Source organism: Lissotriton helveticus, chromosome 9, assembly GCF_964261635.1.
Source record: "Lissotriton helveticus chromosome 9, aLisHel1.1, whole genome shotgun sequence".
NCBI lineage: Eukaryota > Metazoa > Chordata > Amphibia > Caudata > Salamandridae > Lissotriton > Lissotriton helveticus.
The window spans coordinates 123,614,325-123,629,048 of record NC_136070.1 but is presented as its reverse complement, the minus strand read 5'-3'; the positions used below and the strand labels follow the sequence as shown (position 1 = coordinate 123,629,048).

General features: G+C 46.6%; 1 protein-coding gene across 6 annotated transcripts in view; it reads left to right on the top strand.

Annotated features, from left to right (window-relative positions):
* Window positions 1-14,350, top strand: part of SMOC1 (SPARC related modular calcium binding 1) — a 651,789-nt gene extending 637,439 nt beyond the window's left edge. For 5 of the 6 annotated variants that reach the window (XM_078659602.1, XM_078659600.1, XM_078659598.1 and 2 more), the window contains one exon: window positions 13,737-13,950. In XM_078659602.1, coding sequence (XP_078515728.1) covers window positions 13,737-13,756 — 20 coding nt within the window. In that variant the 3' untranslated portion in view covers window positions 13,757-13,950. Of the gene's footprint in view, window positions 1-13,736 lie in introns of all 6 variants that reach the window. The other variant, XM_078659597.1, reaches the window with a different exon arrangement.
* The last annotated feature ends 374 nt before the right edge of the window (window positions 14,351-14,724 follow it).

The following is a 14,724-nucleotide window of genomic DNA, read 5'->3' as shown; positions in this document are numbered from 1 at the left end:
ATGTCTGCAGCGCAGGCAGCAGGGGTCGGGCACTCTCCCCATTTTATAGAGCCGCGCTCTATCGAAGTAAGCCCTATGCAAGACCTTAAACTGTATTAGGCGGAGACGTGATTTAATTGCCACCTCCCTGGGGTGCATCAGTACCACACCCCAGTCCACATCATCCATGTCCCCTACTTCTTGTTCCCATGTGGCCCGGAGGCCTTCCAGTCTGTTTGGCCTATTATTCATAATAGTTTTATATGTTAGGGATACGGCCTTTTCAGGGATCCTTTCCTGCCGCAGGCGGCTTCCAGAGGAGCGTATTTGGGGAGCGCCTCTTGTAATGCCCCCTCTGCCCGCCATGCGTGCCTCAATTGCATGTATTTAAAAAACTGGGAGCGGTGGAGCCCAAATTCTTTCTGCAGTGAGGGAAATGACTTTAGTGTCCCGTTTTTGGTCACATCTCCTAAAGTAGAGATGCCTATGACGTCCCATCCCTGAAACCCACTTAACTTGCAGAGTTCCTTCAGCCAGGAGCAGTCCCATAGCAGCGTCTGCTCCGTTGGTCTGTGATCCCTCTTGATGGCTTTCGTCGCCCTTTTCCACGCCCCCAGTGTGATTATAGTAGCCGGCAATAGGCTGGCCTGTCCCTTCCCTCCGTAAATGTAGTGGAGACGTGTGCGTGCCCATAACGAGCCTTTCCAGTGCATAGGTGGGGTGTGCGGCAGGTGCATGTATCCATTCATTAATGGGGGCCAGGTGTTCCGCCCAGTAGTAGGCTTCTAGATCCGGAAGCGAAACACCCCCCCATCATATTGGTGTCTCTGTAGGGTCGGCGGCGCTACTCTAGGGTGCTTTCCCAGCCACAGGTAGGACCTCAGCTCTGCATGAATGTCTCGGAAGACCTTATTTTTCACAGGGAAGTATTCATTTTGGAATGCGTATAAAAATCTCTGAAGCGAGATCATTTTGAACATAGCTGCCCGTCCGAGAATCGTCAGGGGGAGCGATTGCAATCTGCTAGCGTCAGTTTTGAAATTACATATGACACAGTTGATGTTTTGTTCGTAGGAAATGTCACCGTCTGTCGTGATGAATATCCCTAGGTACAGAAACCCCTCTCCAGTTGTCTGTAGTCTCTCCGGCAGTTGGGGCCATTCGTTCCGTCCTCGGGGGTCATAGAGTGTCGACTTGTGCCAATTGATCTGGTACCCAGACTTGGCGCCGTAGCGGTCCAGCTCATCAAACAGTGCCGGTATTGTGGTTTTTGGTTGTGTAACGTAAAGAAGAACATCGTCTGCGTACAGGGACAGTTTCTCTTCCTGTACCTCTGCCTGCCCCACCCGTAATCCCTACATTCTGTCTAACCGCGCAGGCCATCACCTCAATGGATAAGGCAAACAGCAGGGGCGACAGGGAGCATCCCTGTCGGGTTCCCCGTTGTATAGGGAAAGCCTTCGACAGTGCCCCATTAACCCCAACTCTAGCACTAGGGCAGGTATACCGTAAACTAATTTAGTGTCTGTACTTGGGTCCAAACCCCATGTGTTCTAGTACTCCCTCCAAAAGGGCCAGTGGACAGCATCGAACGCCTTTTCTGCGTCTAGGGACAGGAACCAATGAGGCTCCGTCCTGCTTCCCACCTCTCGGAGCCAATTATGCGTCCTCCGTAGATTATACCTAGTTGCCCTCTCCGGGATGAACCCAGTTTGGTCCATATGGATCAGCCCCGGTATGAACCGCCTCAGGCGGAGAGCCAGAATTGTTGCATATAGCTTCGCTTCCACATTTAGAAGGGAAATGGGGCAGTAGGACGAGCAGTCCTCCGCCGACTTCCCCGGCTTGTGGATTGGGACAATTGTGGCCTGTCTGAGGTCCAGTGGGAACTGTCCCTCCTCAGCGTCCCGGAAGAGGCCCAGTAGGTGGCGAGTCAGAAGATCAGCCATTTTTTTAAAGAACTCCGCAGGAAAGCCGTTTGGGCCTGGAGCCTTTCCCGTACGGAGTTTGGTCAGTGCCTCCCTAACTTCCTCCTCAGTGATATCAGACTCTAGGTCCGTTCGGTCAGCCCCCTCAAGTTTCGGGAGGTCGATGGCTGCCCTACATTGCAGCACATCCCCTGTGGACCCTAAGTCACGTGCTTCGTAGAAGGTTTTATAGCATTCAGCAAATGCGTCAGCTATCTTGGCATCCGTACAGGCCCAGTCACCATGACCATCCCTTACTTTTTCCACCCATCTATCATCCCTCTCTTTCCTGCTTAGCCACGCCAAAAGCCTTCCAGATTTATCTCCTATATCGTAGATACGGTGCAGAGTCGCCAACGCCTGTGTCCTGGCCTCCTCCGTCACCAATTGCCTATACTGGGCTTGCACATCAGCGAGGCGTTGAAGCTTTCCTGGGTCCCTGGTAAGCAGGTGTTCATTTTCCAGCGCCAGTATCTGTGCCTCCAGAGCCTGGGTCTCAGCTTGGCCTTTTTTCCTATCTTCTGCCAGGCTACACTGCGCCCTATCTCGGAGTACCACTTTAAGTGCCTCCCAGAGAACTACCTTAGAGTCCACCAAATCTATATTTTCTGCCATGTATACCCTCACGTCGGCTCGCAGTCCCTTCAGGATTTCCACGTTTTGTAGGTCCCAGGCCGACAGTCTAAGTACTTTGGGTCCGTCCCTTCTTTTCCTGCCTATCTCTAGTAACAAAGGTGAGTGGTCAGACACCCCCCGGACACAGTACTCTGCCAAATCTGATACCTGCAATGCCTGCCGCGCCATGAAAATATAGTCCAGGCGGGAGTATACTTTGTGCGCTCCGGAGAAGAAAGAAAATGTTTCGGCGTCCGGATGGAGCCATCGCCATACATCAAGGAGACCGAGTGCAGTCATAGATTTGGCTAGCGGCGTCATGGTCCGGGGTCTGTTGCGATCACCTGTTCTATCTACCATAGGGTTTATTACGTCATTGAAATCTCCTCCGAGAATTTGAATCGTGTCTGATGTGTTAAGGATAATATCCGATACTCCCTGTAGCGTACCTGCTTGCAGTTTGGGTGGGGCGTAGGCTGAGATAAACGTGTATTCTCTCCTTCCCCCACATCCCGCGTACTCCCACGTATATGCCCTGTTGATCAGTCCATAGCTGTGCCACCCTCATAGGTGGATGTTTTTTAATCAGGATTGCCACCCCTCTGGAGCCAGAGGTAAACCCTGCGGGAGCCAGGACTCTATATTGCCCCCTTGCCAGAAAGGCACATTTAGTGCCCTGCAGGTGCGTTTCCTGAAGGAGTACTACGTCCGCCCCGGACCTTTTCACATAGTTGTTGACCAGGCCCCGTTTGATCTTACAGCCTAGGCCCTTTACATTCCAGGTCAGCACCTTAAAGCCCTCCTTATGCACAATTTCTCTTTCCGGGTCACCCATAAGCATATTTTTGGAAAGCGATCGGATGACATCTTGTGGTGAGACTTGTTGTGTGATGTGCGTGTGCGCCTGACATGACATGCTAAAGAACATCTGGTGACATCTTACGTCTCGTGGTGGGATTTGCTGTGTTGAGCGTGTGCGTGCTTGACAAGACATGTTAAAGAACAAACTCCCCCCCCCCTTCCTCTTCGTATGAGATGATTCTGACATAGCCGGAGCATCTCCCGTACCCCCTTCATCCCCATACCCCCCTCCCACCCCCCAACTCCCCCAAACTGGTAACACCCGCAACTGCCCCCCCATCCCCCTCCCTACCACCCCCCCTTCAGTCTCAGCTTCCGCAGAGCCAAGACTACTGGCGGGAAGGGTCTGTCCCCCACCCTTGGATCCCCCCACTGAATCTACGATTGCACCTTACAGAGCGGGCAAGTTATCCTCCCCTGCTCGATCAACCTGCAAAAATAAAGTGCATATCATGGAAATAAACAGTAAACAATAAGTAAAGGGGTGTTTGTAACTTGCGTGCCCCCTTAACGATGAGCTGCTGTTTCAGATATCAGTCCTGTCCCTCGTCAGGAATGAGAGTCCTGTGTCCCAGTGTCCAGATCTTCTGTTAGGCCGGTTGCCTCCTGCTCCAGCTCTCAGATTGCGGTCACTAGGGGATTTAAGGATTGTTCTACCGCCTCCTCCCCTTCCGATGTTCGGCCACCTGCGTCGTCTTCTTCCTCCGAGCCATTGTGGCTGGCCAGGCAGCTGAACCTGGACCCCGACGTCACTGCTTCCCCTGCTGAAGTTGCCGAATTTTGTCTTCTCCGTCCCGACGTGCTGGGACCAGGATATGGAGTTATTTGCGTGCGTCTTCTGGTCTGCGGTTTCTTGACTCTTTGGGTCTTAGGGGGGGCTTCGTCGTAGGTTGGCGGTCGCCATCACGTCCCTGATCCTTCGACCTTCCTCCTCCGCCCCTTGGAGTATCGGACGTTCCTCCAGCCACTGCCAGGCCTCCTCCGGGCGGTTGAAAAAGTGTGTCCAGCCCTCAAAAATTACTTTCAATTTTGCTGGAAAGAGCAGCATGTACGTCATGTGTAGATCTCTCAATTTCGCTTTTACAGTATCGTAGGAGCGTCTTTGTTTCTGTACCTCCTGGCTGTAGTCTGGGAAGATCATAATGTTCGTGTTGTCTAGCCGTAATTCGCCATTTCTTTCTGGCTTCTCTCAGTATTAGATCCCTGTCCGCAAAATTGAGAAAACGTGCGATGATTGGTCGTGGCCGTGCTCCCTTCGGTGGTTACGCCAGCAGTGCCCTATCAATGACGAAACAGTTCGAGAATTGAGCCTGTGGGAACGTTGTCGTTAGCCAGGAGTATGAATAGGCCGCCGCGTTTGTCCCTTCGATGCCTTCTCTAAAACCCACGAAGCGTAGGTTGTTGCGTCTCGCCCTGTTTTCCGCATCTTCCACCTTCCATAGTAGTTGCCGGTGTGATGCTTGAAGTGCCGCCATGTCCTTTCGGAGGGTGGTGAGGGAATCTTCCACCTCGCCGATCCGTTTCTCTGCCGTCGTCACTCTTTCTGTCAGATTCTGAAAATCCTGGTGCAGCAGTAGCACCTCTGAGCCTACCTCGCCGATCTGGACCTCCAGAGCTGCCCTCGAGTCCTGTATATCCGTCCTAGATGCTTGTATCACCTCCAGCAGCATTGCGGTATCAGAGTGCGTGGCAGAGGCCACCTGGATCGCCTCCTTCTGTGGACGGGCCGTGGCATAGTTATCCATGGTCTCCTGCCGTGCAGGTTTAGCCACTGGATCCCGTTTCCCCATCTCGCCCTCCTTGCGTTCACCCCTTACTGAATGGGTCTCTCTCGTACCTCTCCTCGCCTGTCAGGCTTTCGCGGGGGAGAGAGGATGGAGGGAGGGGGAGGATTGCGATGGTTGTCGTGGATCACGTTTGTGAGGGTGGTGACCTGTGACGGGGTCACACTACAGTTCTGTTCTCCAGTCGGGGGACCTTCTGCCTGTTTTGTAATGGGGTCCCACTTGCGCTGCTTTCCTGCTTGTGTTCCGGCAACTGAGGGTGTTCTTCTAGCTGGTGCGGTGGGTATGAAGTTGCTGGTCTCCCCTCGGTTGCACTTCACTGCCCCCCTTGAGTGTTGGGGTCACCGTGGTGCATGGGCACTCTGCAAGGCTCGCTGACTCTTGTAGCGCCGACGGTCCGTGCCCCATAGTGGCGTTGTTTCCCCGCCCTTCCTGAGTGTCTGTTCGGGGGGTTCCTAGGCAGCCTGCAGTGCAGCGAGGGTCCGGCCTTACTCTATATGTCCCCTGTGTCGCATCCTCTGTGTCTGGCCTTTCGCTTCAGGGCCTGTGCGGCATGCTTGGGGGGGGGGGGGGGGGCTGGAGCCTGGAGGTCGCGATCATCGCTGTGCATTAGCCCATATATTCATGTGCGTTGGTAACTATGGGGACTTGCGCGGTATATCGCTGCCATAGGTGTGCCCTCTGCCAGATTGCCTCACTCGGTTTGTGTACTCCCAGCTGGACTTCTTGGTGGCTATGCTCAGGGCGTGGTACAGGTGTTGCTGTCCGAGTTGGGGTGCACTTTTACGCCCGTTCACGGCCGTCTGCTGGTGTCCTGCCTCCCTCAGTCCAGCCGATGCTTTCTCCAGTTCCCCGAGGCACGGCCCTCTCCACGAGCCCCCCTCAGGCCTGCGTCGCCTCCGCCAGCCTCAGCTCCTGGAGCGCCTCACCTTCCACTCAGTTGGCTCCGGCGCGGTCAAGCATGTTCCGCCGGGCGCCTTCGCTTCTCTGCTCCCTTCCGTCTGCGGGACGCGTCTAGGGCTACGGCGGGGTGTACACCACGGCTTCTCTGCGGCCTGGCACCTGGCTCGAGCAAGCTCCTGGACCGGATTTAGGCGCCTCCCAGGGGCCCGCTTCCGCAGGCCGATCCCAGCGTCCGTGGGGCCATTCTACCGGGGCATTTCTCGTCACAGCCGCTGTCTTCCTTCCCGCGAGCCTTTGCTCGTTGCAGGCACCGTCTGCTGCGGATTCCGGGACCAGGGCACTACTGTTCTCGGCCCGTCGGAATGTAGTCGGCCGCCATCTTGGTAAAGGGATTCCGTGCGGCCGACTCTTCTGAGGCTAATTCCTCTAAGTCAACAAAAAAACCAGTTGCACACTAAATTACAAGAGTACAGAAGATGGATGTCTCAATGGACAATTAAAAGTTCAAGTTTCCGCCGTTGAAAAAAGGACAACCAGTAGTTCGGCTCCTCTTTAATTGTGTTTGAATGGCCAGCCGACACGTGTTTCGTCGCAAAGGAATACAATAATTCCGCGACTCCTCAGGGCTGGGGAGGATACAAAATAACAAGATGGAGTGCATGGTAACATTATACTGTACACAACGATTGTTTTGGTGACTTCATTTTGTGCAATTGCTAGTGCTAGGTGAGAGTGAATGTTGTGACAATGAGCAACAAGGATATAGTGGGTGAACACAACACCGTACCCTCATTCCATTGTAGATGTGGACAGGTGGGGACGCAAGCAGGATTGTGATTCTGCGGTGGATGCGTATGTGACATGGTTTAATATTGGTTCTTGATGGTAAAACCGTTGTGTTTAAGTGACGCAAGAGGGAAAAAAAGGTGAGAATTTAAGTGCAAACGTGTATAGTTGAAAAATCCTTATTTTAAAGGGGCATAAAAATCAAGATTTCGAAGCATACGAAGGGAAATTCTCTATGAGTGACATTTGTTCAATCTAAACTTTTTCCTTGAGTATACCAAAAGGCGTGCGTCCTACCTGAAGTTAATGGGTGGTAAACCGCAGGTCTGTAGAATTACCAAAAAAGGAAAGAAAGAGGGGAAAGGAGGTAAAACTAGGGGGTCTGGACGAAGAAAGTGAGAATCTGAGACCCGACTAAAAATCGTGTCCGACATTCAGTGTTTACGCATGGCTAGTAAATACTATGAAGGGACCTCACCGCTTTGCCGGTGATAATTCCGACCCGGCCCCGCTCGAGACCAGGTTAAATGGGTCCAAGTTGTCGTCGATATTGGTCCAGTGTCGTTCCCGCCCAATGGGAACAGGGAGATGCTAAAAGAAGGGGATTGAAAGTCAAAATTCAGGGGACTGAAATCAGTTGAGGACTTCATGTGTACAGTGCCAAATCGCCCACAATTCAAAAAGGTTTGTTAGCATCTCACCTTCAAAACCAGGTATTGGTGCGGTCAGTTGACTTCTTTAATGAATTCTTTTAAATGGTGTAGGCGTCCACTAATAGATCACAGGGAGTGTAGAGGCTCCGCGACATTAGATTCCCTGGATAAGTAGGTAGGTTGATCAAAGGAGAATATAAGAAAAAGGGAAAAGAAAGGACAAGAGCGTCAAGTTAGATGCTCTCGTTGGTCATAATAATACATTTGTGTTTGTATTAGATCGTTGACTCGATCATGACCCTTATAACTCTCTACTTGGTGAGGATAGCTGAACGGTTCTACTATACGATTTATATTACTTAAGTCTAGGTTAGAGCCCAAATACATATTGTTTCATTAAATAATCTCTTACCCGCGATACGGGGAAAGCAGACAGGACGAGTACTCCTGTAGATTGGTTCCGGGTGCGGACACGTGTTCATTGACCCGGAAATGGCTAAATAGCCTGAGAAGGTCCCGGATTGATGTGACTAGAACGTCAATCATGCCGGTATTGTGTATAATTTCCCTAACCATTATGGCGGTGTCGTCGTAAAGGTATAGATAGCGGGGAAATTATAAAGTCAGAAGAAAAAAGGAAAACTTGTCATGGGGAAGTGAAAAGTTACATGCACGAACAGTTAGTTCCTGTGTTGTGCGTGGTGCACATACCATGCAGAGAGCAAAAACGGTCATGCATCATATCTGCAATTTTAAAGCCATGTCGATTACCATATCAATTCGATTAGCAGATCGTGCCTAAAATTACATTCTCATTCAAATGACAATCCTTTACAAAACTTCTGGATCTTTTGATGTGAGTTGGTAAAAATTCAGCAGTACATTTCTTAGTGATGGCATTTCAATAACAAAGTGATTGGTCACATTATGTACATTGTGTGGATGTTCAACCATTATACGGTACTATAGTTGTTACAATAACATTACCTCGTGAAGGTCATTCTTACGAGATTACTCCAAGTGGTTGTTAAAACATTTCCTCACGTGTGTCTCATTGAGGGTGCATTTTAAAGTAGGGAAGAAAATTCGGTTACAGTTTTAGAATACATTCGTTGACTGAAGAGTTGTTAATTCACAAAAACAGAGGATGACAAATGTTAATGCATATCTAACCTGAACAGAGATATATGTGTGTAGTTGCATGGTTTATACTACAGAGGTAGATGACGGGAAACGTATTGTGTTAGTCCCCTAAGAAGTATTGCATCTCCTGGTCAAAATTTAAACCATGTTCCACCGTGCGAAGGCGGAGGATCCACATCGCTTCCAGGCGTCTTAGTTTCAATTCTCTATTCCCACCCCGTATCCCCGGTGGTACAGTATCAATCCCAAAAAAGGAAATCCGTTTGTCCATACTTTGGTCATAGCATGCAGCTGCATGCAAAGCTACCGGATACTTGGGGTCCTGTTTGTGGATGGCTCTTATGTGCTCGGCTATTCTTTCCTTGAGAGGGCGGATGGTACTGCCCACATAGAATTTCTTACATACACACTCAATAATATACACTACAAAGCATGTAGTACAATTGATATTAGTTCTGATAACATATCTTTCTCCTTTAGTGTCATGGAATTCGAATGTTTTATGTTTAGCCCACCGGCACATGGAACAAAACCCACATTTAAAGAAACCTGTGTTGCGTGCCGTTAGCCAGGTATTGGTCATAGTGCCTCGGGGAATGGTGGGACTAAGTCTATTTTTTAGGGTCCTGCCCCTTCTGAAAGTGATCTGTGGATATTCTCCTATATATTCTTGAATGCTTTTGTCTGCTCTGAGAATGTTCCAGTGTTTAGTAAAACTCCTACGGAGTGATTGGTGCTGGCTATTGAAGTCAGTGATCATTCTGATTACTATAGAATTAGTTTTGGTGTTTGTTTCTTCATGAGTGTGTCTACTCTTTTGATTTTCTTAACCCTGTCGGTTGCTCTGGTTAGTAAAGTTTCTGGGTAGCCTCTTTTTTTTTTAAACGTACCTGCATTTCCCTCAGATTTTCATTAAAGTCTTTGTCATCACTGCAGTTTCTACGAGCTCTTAAAAATTCACCAAATGGGATGGTGCTGATCTGGTGGGGTGGATGGGCGCTGCTAGCGTGTAGGATCGCATTGCAGGCAGTACTCTTTCTAAAGAGTCTGCTATGTAGTTTGTTGTTAGAAACATAGATTTCCAAGTCCAGGAATTCTACTCTGTCTAAGCTGGAATTAATGGTGAAACTCATATCCCAGGTGTTATGGTTCAAGTGTTCGTGAAAATCCATCAAGTGTTCCTGTGTACCAGACCAAATTAAGAAACAATCGTCTATGTATCTTCCCCAAAATACTATGGAGTCTACAAATGTCGCACCTTTTGTGCCCCAAATTAGGTCCTTTTCAAGTGCACCCATAAACAAATTGGCGAAGGAAGGGGAAAATTTAGAACCCATGGCGACACCTTTTGTTTGCCTGTACCATGAGTTGTTGAACATGAAAACATTGTTCTTCAAAATGAGTTCCATCATGGAAACCAGCATGTTTGTATGTTGCTACATGGTGGCTGGTAGAGTCTGTAAAGTCTTTGTTACTACTTCCAATCCTAGATCTGGTTTGATGCTAGTATACAGTGCTACCACATCCATGGTTACTAGAATGTTGCCTGATTGCCACTGTAGATCAGAAAGTATACTCAATATGTGTTTCGTGTCTTGTATAAATGATGGTAAATTACGTACCAGGGGCCCTAGGAATAGATCTACGTACTCTGCCAGTCTCTCTGTTGGTCCGCCTATGCCCGATATAATGGGCCTTCCAGGAGGGAAAGGGAGGTGTTTGTGCACCTTGGGCAAGGTGTAGAGCCACGGGTAAGATGGTTTAAATACTTTCAGATAAAGATATTCATCTTCGTTAATTAGGCCATCTTCTTTCCAAGTTATCAGGAATCTGTTAATAGTAGTAGTGAGAGATGCTATGGGGTTGTGGTCCAGGCACTCATAGCATGTAGTGTCTTGTAGTTGACCTAAAATTTCATCTTGGTAATCTTTTTTGTTCATGATCACCACATTACCCCCCTTATCTGCCTCTCTGATGATGTCATGATCTTTGATAAGGGTGTTTAGTGCGGCCCGTTCCCCTGTTGTCAAATTGTCTTTATATCTAAAAGTTTGTAGGTCTCTTTTGTTGTCTAATTTTTGTATGTCCTCCATAACTCGTTTATGGAAATTGTCAATACAGTTACCCCCCGGTAAGGTGGGGATCCATTTGGATTTAGACTTCAGCCCACTTACGATACTGAAGTCCGACTCAATGTTGAGTTCCTCTAGTAACCTTTCCATATCATATGGAGTTTGTTCTTGATCAGTCAAAGAGAAAAGAAATTGGTACTTACCTATAATGCAAGTTCTCTAGGCATCAACATAATACTCCCACTAAATGCAGGATCTCTTAACACTCTTAAAAAAACAGGGGACTCTCCAAATAAAACAAAAAATATTTGAAAGCCAGCAAGTGCTTTAACGTTTTTATTTTTTAAAACCAAATATATATATTTTTTAAACATGTTTTATTAGCATTACAAAATTACATTGACAGAGTATGCTTGGACATAGTACACTGTATTGTTATACTCTCCATTAGCATATAGTACCGCGATATTCAGTCTCTGCTTAGTCCAGTTTTCTGGCAACAGCGGGATGTCGCTTCGAGTGATTGGCATATAAACTGGGGTACAAAACCGGGGTTGTTCCTGAATTTCTGGGTACTGTTGTCTAGTGATGGATCGGGGCATTGTATACACAGTAGTCGATGCAATTATATCCCACAAGGGGAGAATGGGGGAAAACGAAGCCTTTTTTAAAACCAAATATATAAGAAACATATTAAAAACGTATTTTGAAGTCAAAGTGGGTCTAAAACAATAGCTGCCTACATTTAGAGCGATATTTTTCATAGTCTCACAGCGTCGCAGAGAAATGCGCCCATGTACCTCCACAATTCTAGTATGTAGGAAAGTGAAGTTGGTCCCTCACTTCAATTTGGTGGTCTGAGGATATATGATTTACAACTACATTCCAGTTTCCATTCATGTGACTGCACCTTGTAGACGAAAGGACTGTTAATTAAATTAACAACAAACCTCTTCCTAAAGATCTGGTTGTACAAGTAAGAAACGCTTTTATCTCCAGCAAGGGATGTTCATTAATATTCATAAACTATGAAGAGATAGCAAGCTCATCCCTATCTAAAAGGTGGTGGAAAAGCCATTAGGATGTATACGACAGAAATGAGGTAAAAACCGCAAGAGCATCTGAGATGGATGAAACATACAGCAGCTAAAACACTTTGTTGAATGTTACAGTTTTACAGAAATGTAATAACTATTGGAAAACAGTTGTGTAGCATTTATTATGTGTGAAGCACAGATTGTGTTTAGCAAACAGTGCCCGCTTCTGAGAACAATGTACCTCATGCATAGCAACGGATGCACTTGCTAGGATGCAGAAGGATACACCCAATGATCAACAGCATGACAGAGAGCAATAATACTCAGGGCTGGTCCAAAAAATATTCGACGAAGTTTCAGAGCAATGGCAGGAGTGGTTAGACTCAAATCGCACTCTATGAATATTACACAATACAATGATTGCAGATACTACTTTTTATTATCAATATGACTCCACTGCATTTTGTCTAGATCAAGGGACTGATCACGATCTTGGCAGACAAGGTTATTCCTTCACAAACGTGACAGACATGCCGTCCGCCAAATTACAATTCCATTATATCCTATGGAACTAGTAATTTGGCAGACAGGATATCCGTCACATTTGTGATGGAGTATCCCATCCACCAAAATCGTAATCAGGCCCTAAGTCACTTACCAGGAGCACATTGACATTATGACTGGCTAGTGTCCTCTATGCACACTCGTTGGTAGTGTCTACCACATCACTCCTGCTTTTCCCACTCTTCATTTCATGAAGCACTGTCTTTCCTCTTGGGTATTGTGTCCAACATCACTGCTGTTTTACACACCGTTTTCACATCATGAAGCACTATCTATCCTCTTGGGTAGTGTCTACCACATCACTGCTGCTTTACACACCGTCTTCACTTCATGAAGCAATATCTATCCTATTGGGTAGTGTCTACCACATCACTGCTGCTTTACACGCCATCTTCACTTCATGAAGAATTATCTATACTCTTGGGTAGTGTCTACCACATCACTGCTGCTTTACACGCCATCTTCACTTCATGAAGAATTATCTATACTCTCGGGTAGTGTCTACCACATCACTGCTGCTTTACACGCCGTCTTCACTTCATGAAGCACTATCTGTCCTCTTGGGTAGTGTCTACCACATCACTGCTGCTTTACACGCTGTCTTCACTTCATGAAGCACTATCTGTCCTCTTGGGTAGTGTCTACCACATCACTGCTGCTTTACACGCCATCTTCACTTCATGAAGCAATATCTGTCCTCTTGGGTAGTGTCTACCACATCACTGCTGCTTTACACGCAGTCTTCACTTCATGAAGCAATATCTGTCCTCTTGGGTAGTGTCTACCACATCACTGCTGCTTTACACGCCATATTCACTTCATGAAGAATTATCTATCCTCTTGGGTAGTGTCTACCACATCACTGCTGCTTTACACGCCGTCTTCACTTCATGAAGCAACATCTGTCCTCTTGGGTAGTGTCTACCACATCACTGCTGCTTTACACGCCATCTTCACTTCATGAAGAATTATCTATCCTCTTGGGTAGTGTCTACCACATCACTGCTGCTTTACACGCCGTCTTCACTTCATGAAGCAACATCTGTCCTCTTGGGTAGTGTCTACCACATCACTGCTGCTATACATGCCGTCTTCACTTCATGACACACTATCCTCTTGGGTAGTGTCTACCACATCACTGCTGCTTTTCACACAGTCCACACTTCATGTAGAATTGTCAATTATAATAAGCACGTCCTGCAGTATTCATAAAGAGGTATTCTTCTAAATGTGTCACTAGTGGAGGCTACTCCATCTGTAAAGAATTATTTAAAAATAATAATAATGTAATTTTAAGTCAACTGAAAATACTTTTCCCCCCATTTTTAGCATCCACACACTTGTAATTCACTGTATTCCTTTTTTTGTGCAGTTGAAGGACAGCTTGTCTAGAGGATCCTAAACATCCGGCGAGAGTGAATGAAATGACAGATTTTCTGTATTCTACAAGAAGCCAGAACAACAACTCTGATGTCAGAAGAAACGCCCACCACAATTTTTGCACTTTTGTAATATTTTTTTGCATTTTATCAAATGATATATTATGAAGAGCCAAGAAATAAAATTAAAACTGTTTTATAGAATCAGCTACCGATGTGTTAATGTTCTATGTAATGCATACATAAATAATTTCTGTACTTAAATTGCATGTTTCTTCAGCACCAGCAGTATAATTGCTTTGTCTTGTCCTTTATTTTAACAAGTGATTAGAATTTTCAATGATTCTCTCTCTTGTGGCAGCTGTAACTTTAAAAAATAATATTTCTTTAAATTAAGAAATAAGGGTCTAACTTATACATTTATCGTGTTACCATGCAATGCCCTGGAGTTGTAAAGGCGTATGTCGGGTTTCCATGTCTACTTTTGTTCAAAGTACAATGACACTAAACAGATGGGTATTTAATATATGATCATAAACCCAAATGAAAATGGATACAAGTAAAAAATTATTTCTTCAGTGGAAAATATATCGGTATTCTACAAAAATATAGATACAGTACTAGACGTTTAATTTTAGATACATTTTCTAAGTAGTAGAAAGATTACAGAAGTATGAAGAGGCGTACATACTCAGCAGCAACTTACGATGGAAAGAGGCTTTCTGTACACCCTCGAGTACTCTATCTCAATGATCATAAGTCAAGAGGTTCCACGGCTTTGGCAGAGATGGATTAATCGCCTTTGGTGATGCGGAAACGTGTGTTTATAAATTCTGCTCAAGTAACAATATGCTTTAAAATGACCTACTCGGCTAAAGCACATTGCCCAAACCTCTACATAAAAATGCTCACCTAATCACCTGACATTTGAGGCAGTGCCTGCTGGTCATGTTTTAAAGTGGTGGATGCAAACATTGCCCC